This window comes from Poecilia formosa, unplaced genomic scaffold (genome assembly GCF_000485575.1).
Source record: "Poecilia formosa unplaced genomic scaffold, Poecilia_formosa-5.1.2 Scaffold57, whole genome shotgun sequence".
Taxonomy (NCBI): Eukaryota; Metazoa; Chordata; class Actinopteri; order Cyprinodontiformes; family Poeciliidae; genus Poecilia; species Poecilia formosa.
The window spans coordinates 2,328,656-2,343,402 of NW_006799996.1; the positions used below are offsets into that span (position 1 = coordinate 2,328,656).

General features: G+C 40.1%; 1 protein-coding gene across 1 annotated transcript in view; it reads left to right on the top strand.

Annotated features, from left to right (window-relative positions):
• plxna2 (plexin A2) overlaps positions 1-14,747 on the top strand; it is a 221,762-nt gene that overhangs the window by 125,636 nt on the left and 81,379 nt on the right. The window contains exons 7-12 of the mRNA XM_007553638.2: positions 3,943-4,096; positions 6,708-6,804; positions 11,240-11,354; positions 11,914-12,114; positions 14,073-14,169; positions 14,360-14,559. Of these exons, the coding sequence (XP_007553700.1) occupies positions 3,943-4,096; positions 6,708-6,804; positions 11,240-11,354; positions 11,914-12,114; positions 14,073-14,169; positions 14,360-14,559 (864 nt within the window). The remainder of the gene's footprint in view (positions 1-3,942; positions 4,097-6,707; positions 6,805-11,239; positions 11,355-11,913; positions 12,115-14,072; positions 14,170-14,359; positions 14,560-14,747) is intronic.

A 14,747-nucleotide genomic window follows, 5' to 3' on the forward strand; every position in this document is an offset into this window, starting at 1 on the left:
GTTCTCCTGAAACAATGAATGCAAAAGAGCCAGAATGGTTTGGATCAATCCACCGAGCGGTTCACTTGGTCGTGATTGTGGCTGATGCATAAACATTAGCTGGGAAGGTTTATTTATTTTATTTTTTAAGAGCTTTGTGTGGGCGTTTTAGGCATGCATATGTTCATTTGTTTCAGAGCAGTCAATATTTGTGCCAAGACATGTTTGCGTGGGCGAGTGTGTAGGCGGTAAAGTTGCCAGGGTGAAGAAGAGTACAGTACATTATTTCCACATGGACTGAGTCAAAACGGCCAGAGATCACCAGTGAAAGTTGTGGAGAACGCTCTTCATCTTTAGTAAGAACTCTGTTACATACTTTGGCTTTATCAACCCGCACTGACAAAGGGTCGTTTTCTGTTCAGCATTTACAGATTGATTTGCTTACAGTAACTTTGGGATATTAGAAAATGTAAAATTTCTGTGAACTCTGGAAGCACTCTTCTCAGAGTGGCTGCATTGGAACTTTCTGAAAATTTCTAAATTTTTTTCCAGTACTTTTTGGCCAAGTTTGCAAAGTGCTATAAAGTTCTGCCACTTAAATATAGCCTTGGTACCTGTGTCATTGAAGATAAGTACTCTTACGATGCTGCTGACTATCTTGGCAAGCTCTTCTAGGTCTGCAGGCACTACTCAGCAGAGCTTTTCAAACTGGACCAACTATTGGCACTAGATAACCCACATTTTTACTTTCTTACAAACTGAAAAACTGGTACAGGAGAAAACTGTGTGAAAATAGAATTTGGTGTGAAGATATTTCTAAGCGTACCAATCACAAGTATGTAACTGGAGTTATGTAGCTTAGATTTATTTATTTATTGTAATATCATCTGAATATGTGTAAGTTGAAAACCAAGACTAAGTCTTTCTGTCATCTCCATACGTGTATTTATATGGATTTACAACATGGAAAATGTGATCAAATCCAAGCTAAACTGTTTATTGGACAATAGTTAAGGTACTCTTCCATCTAGCCAAAGATAGTATATCCAATTTTAATCAGCGCGAAGCACTGTTGTTGTAAAGTAAAAAAAAAAAGATCTTTATATGAACTAAAATATGCTCATTTTAACACAATTATATTCTATATAAGAAACCTCACAATACACTCTCTTCTTACAGGTTGTTGCCTCTTGTCTTGGTTTCAAGACAGACTGTTGTGTATGTATTTTTACTGCCAGTGATATAACTTTATTATTAGTCCGCTATTAAAACTAAAGCTTGTGAATTTGTATCCTTATGGGCAACGCATGGCAGATGCACTTGAAATCAAAGAGCTTTAAATCACCATTGCTGTTTTCTTGTTGATTACTCGTATAAATGTCAAACACTTTGATGTATCATTGCTCTTGAAAAACAGTGTAAATAATTTACAAATGCATAGATTTGTGCATTCCTTTTGCTATTTTGCTTAATAAAAATCAAAATGACTGACTTGTGCAATGAATGTAATGAACAAGATCGCATATCTATGAATATTACCTGGAACCACCCTCTGATAATGGGATAAATTGGTCTGTCTGAGTGTCAGTCTCTGCCTCAGGCAGAGGAATTCAAGTATCTTTTTTTTTTTTTTTAATGGTGAAATTTGATTTATATTTTATTTATTTCAAACAGGTTTTTGAAAACAAGAAAACAAGCAACTAGAAGTACAGAGAAATCGTGTGCATAAACAATGAAGAACAAAATAAACACTTATCTGATCCTACCCCATATCTGAATTTATCACTAATTTGAAGTTGTTCGTTTGACCAGTGGGTGCCTCCTTTTGGATATTTTTTGAGCACATCCCACTGCTGGGTAGCAGGAGTATTGCTGCCATCTGTGTCCATCCCTCTCATGGTTTCTTTTATAAGGACAGTGAACCACAACATTCACATCCTCTTAAACTGTTTTTCTAAAACATGCTAACAAATTCATCGTACTGCAGTAACCTACACAGTCACTACATCCCAATTCAGCAGAGCACCTTTGCAGAGTGGGAGAGGAAATTAGCATCAGAGATGTGCAGAAAATAAACCTGCTGTACTTGTGTGACTCTATGATGTCAGTATGGACCAAAAATATCAAGAATGATTCTGGCCTGTTATTGAATCTATGCCACAGATATTAACAGTGGTTCTGAAAGCAACATGGGTTCAATTTGGTACTGGCAAGGCTTACCCACTAAAGTTGCTTGTTGGTGTAAACTGAGGTTTAAACTATAGCTGTTTTCATTCCTTTGAATGCAGCTCCATCGCCCAGGTGGCCCAACCCTCAGCTTAAAATAGACCTTGCATCATCTCTTTGTTCATGTCTTTTTAATTAAACTCAGCTGACATTACCCTGCTGGCCACTTTACAGAATGTCAGTTGGCTATATTAGTCATTTCCTACCTGTCAACCACACCTGCTGCAGGGTCATCTTACCTAACCAATCAGAGCAAATTCACCCAGCTCCCAAATCCCAGAGGTGCAAACAGCCATCTCCATGACAACGCAGACTCTTCATATCTGTTTCAGGACAGACACAGAAACAGTGGGGAGAAGAAGAAGAAGAAGAAAAAAAAAAAGAAATTATGCTCGCTAAAAATCTGCCACCAATTACGTCGGTTGCTTCCAAGCTGCAAAAACACCCACCACCAGCATCATCATGGAAGGCAGCAGAACAAAAAAAGAGCAATATAGCTCAACACTCCCAAACATGCTTACTTTCTCTCACTTTGTGTGTAAAGTGTGTATGGACAAATTTTTGAGTGTTTAACTGTATATGTGTGCATGTGCGTGACAATGATGAGAGCTAATTAATGTGAGAGCTTGCTCGGGAAATCCGAAATTGAACAAAAGACATTGATTGCTGTGATTGCTGTAATCAAGGATCTCTCTGACACCTCGCAGCGAAGCAACACAAACATGGGTGAAGTTAAACAGGGGGAAGACGAGAGGTCCTCAGCAGAAAAAGAGAAATCATCCCACCTCTCGACGGGCGTCGGGAGTAAGGCAGTTAACGAGGGAGGCAGCGCGATCCGCTGCCGGAGTAGTTTTCTTGAAAAGACATGCAGTTAGTGTGCTCAGCTGCCTTGCCCATCCCAGCAGCCCCGTGGTGTTTAGTAAGAGGCAGATAAAACAATGGAAAACTTCAAGAGCTGTGGCCCAAAAATAACTAATAAAACGAGGCTGTGAAATGCCATGGTGATAATTATCCACACTGCCTTTCTTGGCTGGAGAGCCAGATCACACACCCTGTGCTGAATGCATTTATTTATAGATAGAGCTGCTGAAAAGTCCAGCCCCAGTGTCACTGCTTTCAAACGCCTGTATGTGCATATGCAAACTATATTGTACAGAAAATGTATTCTATTTTTCTTTGTTTCTTTCTTTCCCTCTTTTTCTTCCTTTCTTTCACAACTAATAAATTCAAGCGCTTTAGAACAGAACGAAGTAAATGAAACTGATTTAATTTAGTCAGTTTCATATTCTTCAGGACGTTATATTCTTCATAATATAACGTCCAAGCAAATGGAGGTGTAGGATCTAAATCTAGTCTTATTTTTTTTCTGATTCACAGGCTTTTAAATCCCAGAAACAATATTTGGCAAAGCAGTTTGTCAGCATTTGCCAACAGCACTGTGTTCTTCTTTTTTTCCCTCCTTCTTTTTGAGGCTGGCACTGCTGCTCTGAAGTCGGTACATTTCTTCAACATTTCTGTGCAGACCTTCCTGTACCTTGACCAATCAGATAACCTCCACCATAGCTGGTGTTGTTAATAAACAGGTTTTCTCTTTTTTTTCTGCAGTACCTAAATATTTATCTGTGAATAGGATTCCTATTATGTGTGAAAATGTTTTCAGCAGATTTGGTCAGAGGCCAAAATGCTGTGTGTAGATCGGTCACCAAGTAATGAGCTGTTTCTCTGTCCCATGTGCAGCTGCTGGTGAAGGTGAGTGATGTCCCAGACCTTTCTGTGGGCATCACCTGCTCCTTTGGCAACTTGACAGAGATCGAGGGAAACGTAAACGGCAATCAGATACTCTGTGTGTCTCCTGCTGCAAAGGATGTCCCGCTGATACCGACTGACCAAGGTAGATATAAAACATTTATACATTTATTGCTTAAAAGAAAAAAAAAATCTCCAAAAGTTGACTTGTGTTGCCTGCATTTACGGTACTTTAATGTTAACAATAGTAGCAACAACAGTGACATTAGATCTAAAATACATTACCCTGCTAAGACTGCTCTCATCCTGATCTCCTGTCCTGTCTATGGGAATTTGAAAACACCTTCATCATGCCTGTCAGTACATAAATATTAAAACCTAAGGGCTCAGGCAGGAGACCTGTGCTGTAAAATGAAGAATTGTTTCCTTATGAACTCTAAAGCTGGTCATTCCTGCCGTTAGTTCAGCATGAGTCACTTCTTTTTCCAGTTCTGAAAGATGGCTGCCTGGACTGCAGTCTGGACAAAATGGGTGCCTCTATGGATGATGTTGTTTCTAACGGCACCCTTACACCATTTTTAGCTGTGTGGAGTGGAGACGGTTAAACCATCAACACAATGAGACTGATCAGGAAAGAAAAATAGATTTTATGACTTTTTAACGTTTTACTGTTTTACCATATTCAGCTGTGCATTGATTATTCACCTGGTTACTGACACAGATCCATCTGTAGGATGAAATGATCAGATGAGCCAACGCTTTATCAAAACTTAGTAAATGGGACTGCAGCTTAAATTACTGTTGTGCATCAAAGCAAAAATACAGCTTTTAGGCTACAAACAAATATGTCTATCAATGATGTTCATAGCATGGAAGTCTTCAGATTTCTGTAGGCATTCCAGGAACACACATAAAGTAAATTCATTCCAAGATCTCAGCCGAGCCATAGGATAGAGAAACATACAGTATGAATATTAAAGCCTGCTTTTCAGCAATAACATTTCAGGTGAAGATAGCCACAATGTGAAAAGGTAAACACGCTAAATAATAGATCATAATCAGATTGTGAAAAACAATGTGTGTTAGAGGCGGTTTGGTGAACCCCCATCCTCTCGCCTGCTTTGAGTAAATGACAGCCCTGTTTGCCCCGAACTCCCAGAGGAGACGGTGCATCGGCTCTAATATAAGTGTTTTCCCTCAGGTAAATGTCAGCCAGTCCTCCTGTTAAGTCCCGCCATCATCCCACCAGCTATCCATCCGCCTGTTTACTCCTCCATTTTCCCCTCTCCATCCATTCCCATGGGAACCCCCTCCGTCCTCTGTCCCTTTAGCGAGTCTTTCCAGACGCTGCTTGACAACACTGATTGTGCCTCGGCGATGACCTGAGGGGAAATGTGACAAGAGTAGAGGAACAGAGAACAGGAAATGAGACCAAAAAGGGAGCAGAGGAATGCATAATAAAGAACAGGGCAGAAATTAGAGGGAAATCATCTAAAGGAGGGCTGACAAAGAGGTCAGTGGAAAACTGTGAGGACACTGCACTCATTAAAGGAAATAACTGGACCTCTTTTCCACTAAGGGAAATGTTCAGAGGGGAGGTTTAATACCAAGAAGACCTCCATATATTGTTGCCGGATCCTTGGAGACCGATGTGTGTTATGAAACTGCTGTTGAGACTTGTGTGAAACAAATCCTGATTCCCAGCAGGTGCTGAGAACAGAGTGCTGAGGGTTACTGAAGCCTCCCACACACTGAATGTCATCAGATTCAGGCTCATGCAAACATCCACATATTCATGAAGCCCACAATGTAATGATTGCGAGCTATAGGGACAAAGAAAGTGAAGGGAAATAAATTTACATCTTAGTAAGAGATTCTGTTCAACGTTAGGATTTTTACATGCATTGGTTCCTGCCATAACAATGCTTGGAGGCTTTTCAGCTATGATCTAGCTGAATAAAAGCACTTTAGAAACTCAAACATGTTCATAACTTTCCTGAATCTTAAAGTTTACTGTGCCATTGAACTTCCATCTAGAGATGAGGCTCAAATTTTCAATTGTAGACAAATAAGTTGTCTCTTTACAGATGAAAATGACTTTTAATAACTCAAATGGTTTATCCAAATAAGGGCATTGGAAGAATCCATACTTGGACTCAAATATTTCTTGAGCACTAATCTTCTTGCACGAGTCTGGATTCACATCATAGCTGCAAAACACAGCAATAAGAAGCTCGCTCTGAGCTACAGTTAGACATGTTTTCTGTTTCAAACAGCACTTGTTTGTCTGAACCATTGCATCCTGTGTCATTTCGATTATTTGTAGGAGACAAATCAGTGACCAAAAAAGGCTGGAGTCACCATGGCAACCACCAACTATGTGCATGTCAATGCTGCCCCTAAGAGTAAATGTAATGCTCACATACTCTACATAATTAGAGTTTATGAGGGAGATTAAAAGAAAAGTTAAGGACCTACTTACGCTCCTGGTCTTTTAGCACAATAAAAACTGATTTAGTTATGCATCCAAAATAAAAATAATACATTCACAAGAGTGAGAGACTCAGACATGCATATATCCTCTGTGGAAGCAAATATGAAAGCAAATATTCACAACCTAAGTGAGATTTAATGAGGCCTGCTGTTGGAAAAACTATAATTTTATTACATTTTATTAAACGTTTTATTAAACGTTACAAATCTTGACAAAGGCTGTGACTTATGGAAATGATGATCTGTTGTCTGCTCTCTTTCAGACTGGTCAGGTGTTGAGCTGAGGCTCAACTCTAAGGAGACTGGTCAGATGCTCATCAGCACTGAGATCAAGTTTTACAACTGTAGTGTCCACCAGCTGTGAGTATCACCCTCTATTTCAACCCTTTTCCAAAAAACTGTCTCCCAAATATTCCCCTGAAAAGCCCTGAATCGATGCTCTGGGATCTAGTTTCAGCTTGGTCTTCATCTCGTCTTGCCAGCCCTCTAAAAATAGCCTCAGTAAAACTAATGTATTATGATCTCTTGCTGCTCCCAGTGCCCCACTGTTTCTGCATTGTTGTGCTAATGAAGCTTTCTTTCTCAAACGTGTTGATGTACAATACCCACAGCTCTCGGTGTAACGGGTCCTCAGAAGAGAATTTTCCGCCCATTTTCATGCTGCGTCTGTCCCTGATTGATTGATGTTGCCTCGAATCCCTGGTTCGGAGATCTCAGTGTCGACGCTGCCTTTGCAATTGTTCACTTTATTCCACTGAGGCAGACTCTGTTTGTACAAGATCCAAAGGCCTCTCTGACTTGGTGAAATGGAAAGATGAGGCAGTAGAGTAAGGCTAGTGAAGCAGAGCTGCAGGAATGATAGCATGTCATATTATCCTTTGACTACCCCCTTGACATTAAAACAAAATGTTTTAGCCACTGGGCAGTGTTACTCTGAGTCTGTCTCTTCTTTCATTTCTTCTCCTGCTGCCCAGAAATCCTATTGGGATGGCACAGAATGGAATTACCAGCTCTCTAACATCAGCGCGATTAACCAAGAATGACAAACACACGCATACACGCAGTCACACACACTCAAAAGCTCAGAGACAGATGCATACACTTGAAAAGGGCACAGATTCGTCTTTCCATGCCTTGATGCCAAGTCTTGCTCCCCCTTTCTGTCCCTTTTACACACATGTTCTGCTCTGTTTGCCTGAAGGTGAAAACACCCTTTTCTTCCAGCATAGCCTGCTTGCCAGAAGTTCCTCCCATGCTTTTGCACCAATGAATATTTAACAACAAGCAAGTGTGCCTAACTCAGCCTTGTCAGTGAGAGTGAAAGCAAGCCGACACCAAGACGTGCTTGTTGAACAACTGTTCGTAAACACATGGTGTGGCGAAAGCAATCACAATGGCTTTGAATTAATTAAAAAATGTATGTAATGTTTATTGAGAAATAAGGGACGCAAAGAGAAATGCAAGTCACAAAGAATAATGTTTACATGATATTAAGTTTAGGACTGAGGCAAGATCCCATTTTTTGCAAATAGATTGAAAGTTTCACAAATCCACAAAAAGCCGCACCGGGCTATAAGCCGCATGGTTCAAAGAGTGGGAAAAAAGTAGTGGCTTATAGTCCGAAAAATATGGTAAATGCACGCCAGTTTCATAATGTTTTAAATGTAACAATGATATCTACATTACATCAGTGATTGACACATCCAGCTACAAACTTCAGTTAACTTCCATATTACTCCTCAGGACCATGTTTTGATGAGTAGTGGTTTTCTGAAGTGCTAGGCTAACACTAGCATGTTTACTTTCTGTGTTAGCATGAGTGGTTTATAATTTGGCTCATGGCATTTGTCAGTTTTTTCCCGCCTCATAAAAAGTAGCCATGGCTCACTAAGAATGTGACCTGCATTACCTCAGAAGCAACACCGCAACAACAGGTAGTGGAAGTGCAACTTTTTCAGTGGCTACAACACTCAAACGTAGCAGATTTGATTGAGATCCAAATCCTGTTACATTGAGTTGAATTATGACATTCCAAACTGACATTTGCTAATTGTATATCCAGCCAGAAATATTACATGACAGCTAAGATTAAATCAGTAAACCTAGACAAATATGAAGAAATTGAACAAAATTTGCTCTGCAAGTAAGTGAAACCACCCATTAACCTCCAGCAATCTAACTTAAGTGAGTGTAGTTACTTGCTAATTTTATATTCCAGAAACCACACCTGCTTAATTTGTTTTCCCATATAAGCTAATTCCACTATGGCATCTTAAAATAAACCCTTCCACACTTTTAGTTAGTAATGGTGGCGTTCAGGACTCGGTTTGTGTCAGTATGGAGCTCGAGTTGTAAATGTTCCAGTTGCTGCTGTAGCTTCCTCATAACGTGATGTGGAAGGGATCTAGAAATAAACTGTGCATTGTGGCAAAGCAGAAGGTAGCGACCACAATTGGTTCATTTGATAAGTGTTTACATTGCACACTGCTTTGCTCAAATTCCAACCCCCCTGTGGAAAACAAATATTAAATGTCACCAACTGCAGCTGAATCAGGTTTGCTTTATGTACTAACACAATGACTACTGTTCTGCCTGCAGTTATGTTCTCAATTTAAAACCCTTGCCAGAATTTCTCTATGCTCAGTTCAATTCTTATACACATTGTCTCTTCTCAGCATCCTCCTCCCCCTGTGTATTGTTGAAAATCATTAATAATGAGTGTTGTTCACCATGTATTACACTCCTGCAAGCTCACTGAACTAGTTTCTATAAAGAAGCTTTTATTTGCAGTCATAATACTCTGAGCAACCTTACAAACCCTGCAGCTAAGCATGGATCTGGGCTTCTAAGGGCTTTCGCATGGAATGATTTCAGTTTTTTTTAATAGCACTTTTATTTTAGGGACGTATATAAATAATTTGCCCAGAAGGGTTTGTGTTGTATTAGTGGTAAGCCGCAATGAGTCTTTTACAATCCTGTGGGAGAATTTTGGACTGCTCTTTTTTTTCCATAATTGTTTTTATTCAGTTACAGTGGAATAGTGTGTGCAGGAACATCCTAAAGGTCCCTTCAGAGTATTTTAATCAGATTTAAGTCAAGACTTGGGATTTCTAAACTCTGCATATTTTTTTTTAGACATTCAGAGATTAATGCTTTGGTTAATGTCCTTCTGCACGATGCAAGCGTTCTTAAACTTGAGGTCAAAATTTTGCATTTTCTTGCAAGTTCATAAACACTGATCTTAACTGAGGTTGGTTATGCAATGTTGTTCTGGTTTATTTTATCATCATTCACTCTTTAGATGACTTTGGGAAACTGGGGAGGTTCACTTCTGTTCCATCTTCGTTTTGCTCATGGGTAATGGCTTTTCCTGTAGTTTTTCGGAGTCCAAAAGCCTTCAGAGGAATGCCCATTGGGAGTTTTACAGCACGTCTTGTCAAATACTGTTAGCTGGTGCCTTTAACACACTTTAGGTCCTTTGTACAAAAGTTCAGAGACGAGACATACTGGACTCCAGCTTTGGATAGCTTCAAAACTCTCTTTAATAGGATCTCTGGACACCAGGCCTTTTAGTGTGGGCTGCTGACTAGACGCAGCTGGTGAAGGTTGTGTGATTAAAAGAAAAGTATGGCCAGTTTTATGATGCGCATCTGACACTGCTGATGAGCATTGCCCTTTAATGTTGTACCCATTTCAACACTTACAGACGTCAATGGATCTGTTTCTCATGTAAGTTTTCCGCATCGGGCCATGCGGTGTTGCTTTTTAGAATCGTTTAGTCTACTTCATGTTTTCTGACAGGTTCTTTTGCAGTGAACCTGCATTAATCACAATTAATGCCTGATTTAAGCGAGGGGGAGTTATGTTTTCACACAGCCATTTGAATAATGATGTGAAAACAGATTTTTGATCTACCAATGTTATCATTTTCTAGCTTTAACATTAGATTACCTGAAACAAGGTGTGAAAAAAAAAATACTCAGCACAACATAAAAATATTGACATATATATATTTATATCCACAGTGGTTTTATTTAAGTTATCCCATATATTAACATATACTATACTAATTTAAATATTTAATTATGTATTTAATAAATCAAACGTGTAAGCGATTACCAATCTATTTATTTCAATATTCACACAATGTAATTCAGTTTTTTACATACATTAATACATTTTATTTTAATTGAGTTTTATTCACTTTTTATAAATATATTCTTGTGCTTAATAAATTATTTCAATATTTAGATGCATTTCTTGTACTTTACTCATTTATTTGATGTAACTACATCCTGTGCCATTTAAATATTACTAAAACACCTTTTTGATTTGTTGAATTCTGTCAGTTTTATCCTTCAGTACGATCCAAGCAAACACGTATACTATGCATTCAAAAATACTCACATGCACATGCTTAAGCATAACCAGTCAAACAATGCTGGACTAATAATAATTGCAGGCTCAAGCTGAGCAAATGTTTTATTTGTCCTCATTTCTCAAAGTTTTCCCCTCCGTCTTGGCTCCTCCCCCTCTGATTGTGGCGGTGAGGACTAATATTAAATCAGACATGCAGAATGAATGTATGGCAGCACTAAATTTATGCAGGCAGAGCTGGGTCCTGCAGTGACTGGGTACAGTGCCAGCCACAAGGGCGCAACAACAGCATGTGCCTACTTGGGACATGAACTCATTTCCTTTGTGATTCTCCCCCCGCCCCCATCTTTGGCAAGCTCTCTGTCTCTTCTTGACTGTGAACTGCTCACCACTTGTGTGTGTTTTTGTCTTCACCCAGGTGTCTGTCATGTGTGAACAGTGCCTTCCGCTGCCACTGGTGCAAATACCGCAACTTGTGTACCCATGACCCCTCCAGCTGCTCCTTCCAGGAGGGACGAGTCAACACCTCTGAGGTTGGTGGAACACTCACACACACGAGAAGATAAATTCTCTGTTCTGTTCCTGTGTTTTCTCCACACACAGAGCCTGTTTCGGTTTCCTTCTGCTTGCATTGTTGTCTGTGTTGCAGCTCTCTGTCAGCCTCCAGGCATGTCTTCTGAAAGACAGCCATCGACTCGTCTCTATTTTTCCAAAATGCCGCCTCTCATTCAAAGCTCTTGTTCTCGGCAACAGCAATTAACAGTCCATTATCCCCAGAGCGACTGAGCTTAACAAGTCTTAACAATGTCACTCTGACCACGTCAGTCATGTGAGATGGAAGCAGCTTAAACATGCCTGTGTGTCTTTGGTAGATTCTGGCTTTACACACACTTAGTGCTTTGATTGTAGTGCTTCTACTTTAAACTGAAAACGATACTTCACTTTGACAGCACTCCTTTTTTTTTAATATATTCTTATTCATGACGCCTACGTGACATTGTGATTTCTCTCCCCTTGCTGGTGACCTTCAAACCAAAATGCAATTTCCTCTCTCTGTTTTGCTGACACTCTTCTGCTCTCTGCCCTCTGCAGGACTGTCCCCAGCTGGTGCCCTCGGAGGAGATTCTGATCCCAGCAGGGGAGGTGAAGCCAATCACCCTAAAGGCCAAGAACCTGCCACAGCCCCAGTCTGGCCAGCGAGGCTATGAATGTGTCCTCCACATCCAGGGGGTCAGCCATCGAGTCACCGCCCTTCGCTTCAACAGCTCCAGCGTACAGTGCCAGAACAGTTCGGTAGGCTGAGAAATGCTTCCTTAAGTTTAGCTAAGTCAAGTGTAAATGTCTTCACTTCTCTGGCTTTTGAGTTGAAAGTTTTGTGTTATTTGTTCACACGTACACCAAGTGAGACTCTTCTTAAGTAATTTGCAAGTTTATGTGACCACTGACTTCTGAGATGAGGGGAAATCTGTACCTGAGATGACCTTATGACGCAAATAGCATCTCCCAGTGTTCCTGTAGTTTGTCCACAATTAAATAAACAGATATGTATGCCTATCTGGAGAAGCACTCCTATATTTGTATAGATTTATACAGCAAATAGCTTTGTATTCTCAAAGACCAGAGCTGTTTGCTTCATGCATATTCCATGGGAACAAAGAGGAGAAAGCAGGATATAGTTAGTGAGCACAAGGCCAATCCCTGTCATAGAAATTAAGCTGAAATTAAAAGGATATAATTGCACAAGTGCCTTTTTAATGTTAATTTGATGATGTGATACATTTTTAACCCAAAATAAATTAAACATATCTTTTCCCACTATCTTTTAACATCTGCAGAATGTTTTATATTTGGTGCTCTCATTTAATGTCATTTATTAGTTCACTTATACAGGAGCAAGTGGCAACAGACACTGAACATTTCAGCAGGTGTAGCCTTACCTAATTTGATTTAGGTAAGGCTACACCATTAAGGCGTTTTGCTAGATAAAACAGAAATATCATAAAAGGTTTAAATAAAATAAAAAAAGGTAGAAACATCTAATTTAATTAGAAACCGCTTTGTATATTCACCCGATATGGGAGTTCATGGAGAAAGAGTTTTCTTCATTTTTTTTTTTGTTTGTTTTATCTTCTGTTTTTTCTCCTCTGGATTCATGAAACAGATACATTCAGACAACAAAACACAACCATCAAGCCCAGCAGATGGAAACAATTTGTACCTATTTTTGCATCAGCCTGCTGTCGTCCTCTCTGTAGCCAGAAACACAGCAGGGGCTGAGGTGATCAAACAGGTCTGGAAAAATATTTTCAAATAGTGAGCGCCAGGTCCAGATAAGAAAAAGGCACTTGAAAGACATTCAGAACTGTAAGAACAATATCAGGCCGTCTCAGGGAGGACTCCCACTCACATCAATTTTATCTTTTGTGTGATCACTGTCCTGCTTTTTGGTGAAGGCACAGAGCAGCAGGTAGTATTTTTCCAGTTTTAATTCTGCTGCATCAAAATTACAACCAGCTGTATTTCTAATGTAATCTGCATGCCAAGCTCAGGGTTTCAAAATCAGTTTTGTCTAGATTGAATTTTAAAAAGCCTGGCTGACCTTAAATGAATGCAGAGATGTTGCTTGTTCTGTAGTGCTACTTCAGCAGCAGACCTTCCTTTGTCTGCACTTGAGAATTAAATGATGCACGCTCTGTTTTGCACATACACACAAAATATCCTTGTGAATACTCCAGAGTGTTCATAAATAGTTAAGTCCTTTTGGTTTTGAGTTGTGCATACATTTTCCAGTCTTCCAATAGTCCGAAAGCATCCATGTTGGAAAATGAATGTTGGTGGTTGTTTGTATCCACGCAGACCTCGACCAATCTCTGCCATTTTAAGAAAGTGTTGGCAAAAACGTCACAGATCTCTTTTACCACATGTTGCATATACTTGTGTTTCTGCGAGTATTGTTTAGTCAAAGCTGACAAATGCAATAGGTGATTACAAAGGAGAGAACCAAAGAAAGCTCAGTGTTTCCAGCTGACCCATTTTTTTTATTGGGGTGGTTCCTGTGTGTCAGCTCAGATATTGAGATGATGTAAGTTTGCTGTAACATAGGAAGGAAATGTTGCTGCAACTGCTATACAAGAACTCATGAGGATTCCAATTCCCAGACCTCCCATTGAAATATTCCTTTCTTTCTCTTTTCCACTGTGATCCTCTCTTCTGTCTCTTTCTGTCTCTGCTTCGCTGACTCTGGCCTCCAGTATCTGTATGAGGGAATGAGGATCAGTGAGCTGCCTGTGGATTTTTCAGTGGTGTGGAATGGCAACTTCATTATTGACAACCCAGAGAATATACAAGGTAAGAACAGTAGATGTTTGCAGAAAACAGGGTAGAGAAGCAAATGAGATAAAATGTTAGAGCTACACTGGATAGAAATATAGAAGAGGAGATGCTGTCTCATCTAACATGCTGTCAGTTTTCCTTAAAACAACAATTAACAAACATTCACTGACCGCGTCTTTACTGTGTTGCCTGCTTTACCCCACAGTGCACCTGTATAAGTGTGCAGCCCAGCGGGACAGCTGTGGCATGTGCCTGAAGGCAGACAGGAAGTTCCAGTGCGGCTGGTGCAGCGGAGAGGGAAGGTGCACACTGCGACATCACTGCCCTCTCATCAACCCTTACACCACTCGCTGGCTCAACCTGTCCACCAAGAACGTCAAGTGTACCAACCCACGCATCACTGAGGTTTGCACTGATAATCAGCTTTCTGTCTTGCTTGCCTGCCCACTCAGATGCAGCTGTAGTCAGTCTGTCACTGTCTGCTTCCACTGCAATCTGGACCTTCATTCAGTCACAATTCATCATTGACAATCATCCTGTGCTGCAGTGCTGCACTTAGAGTGCCAAATTGCAAATGTATTCACATTCCTTTC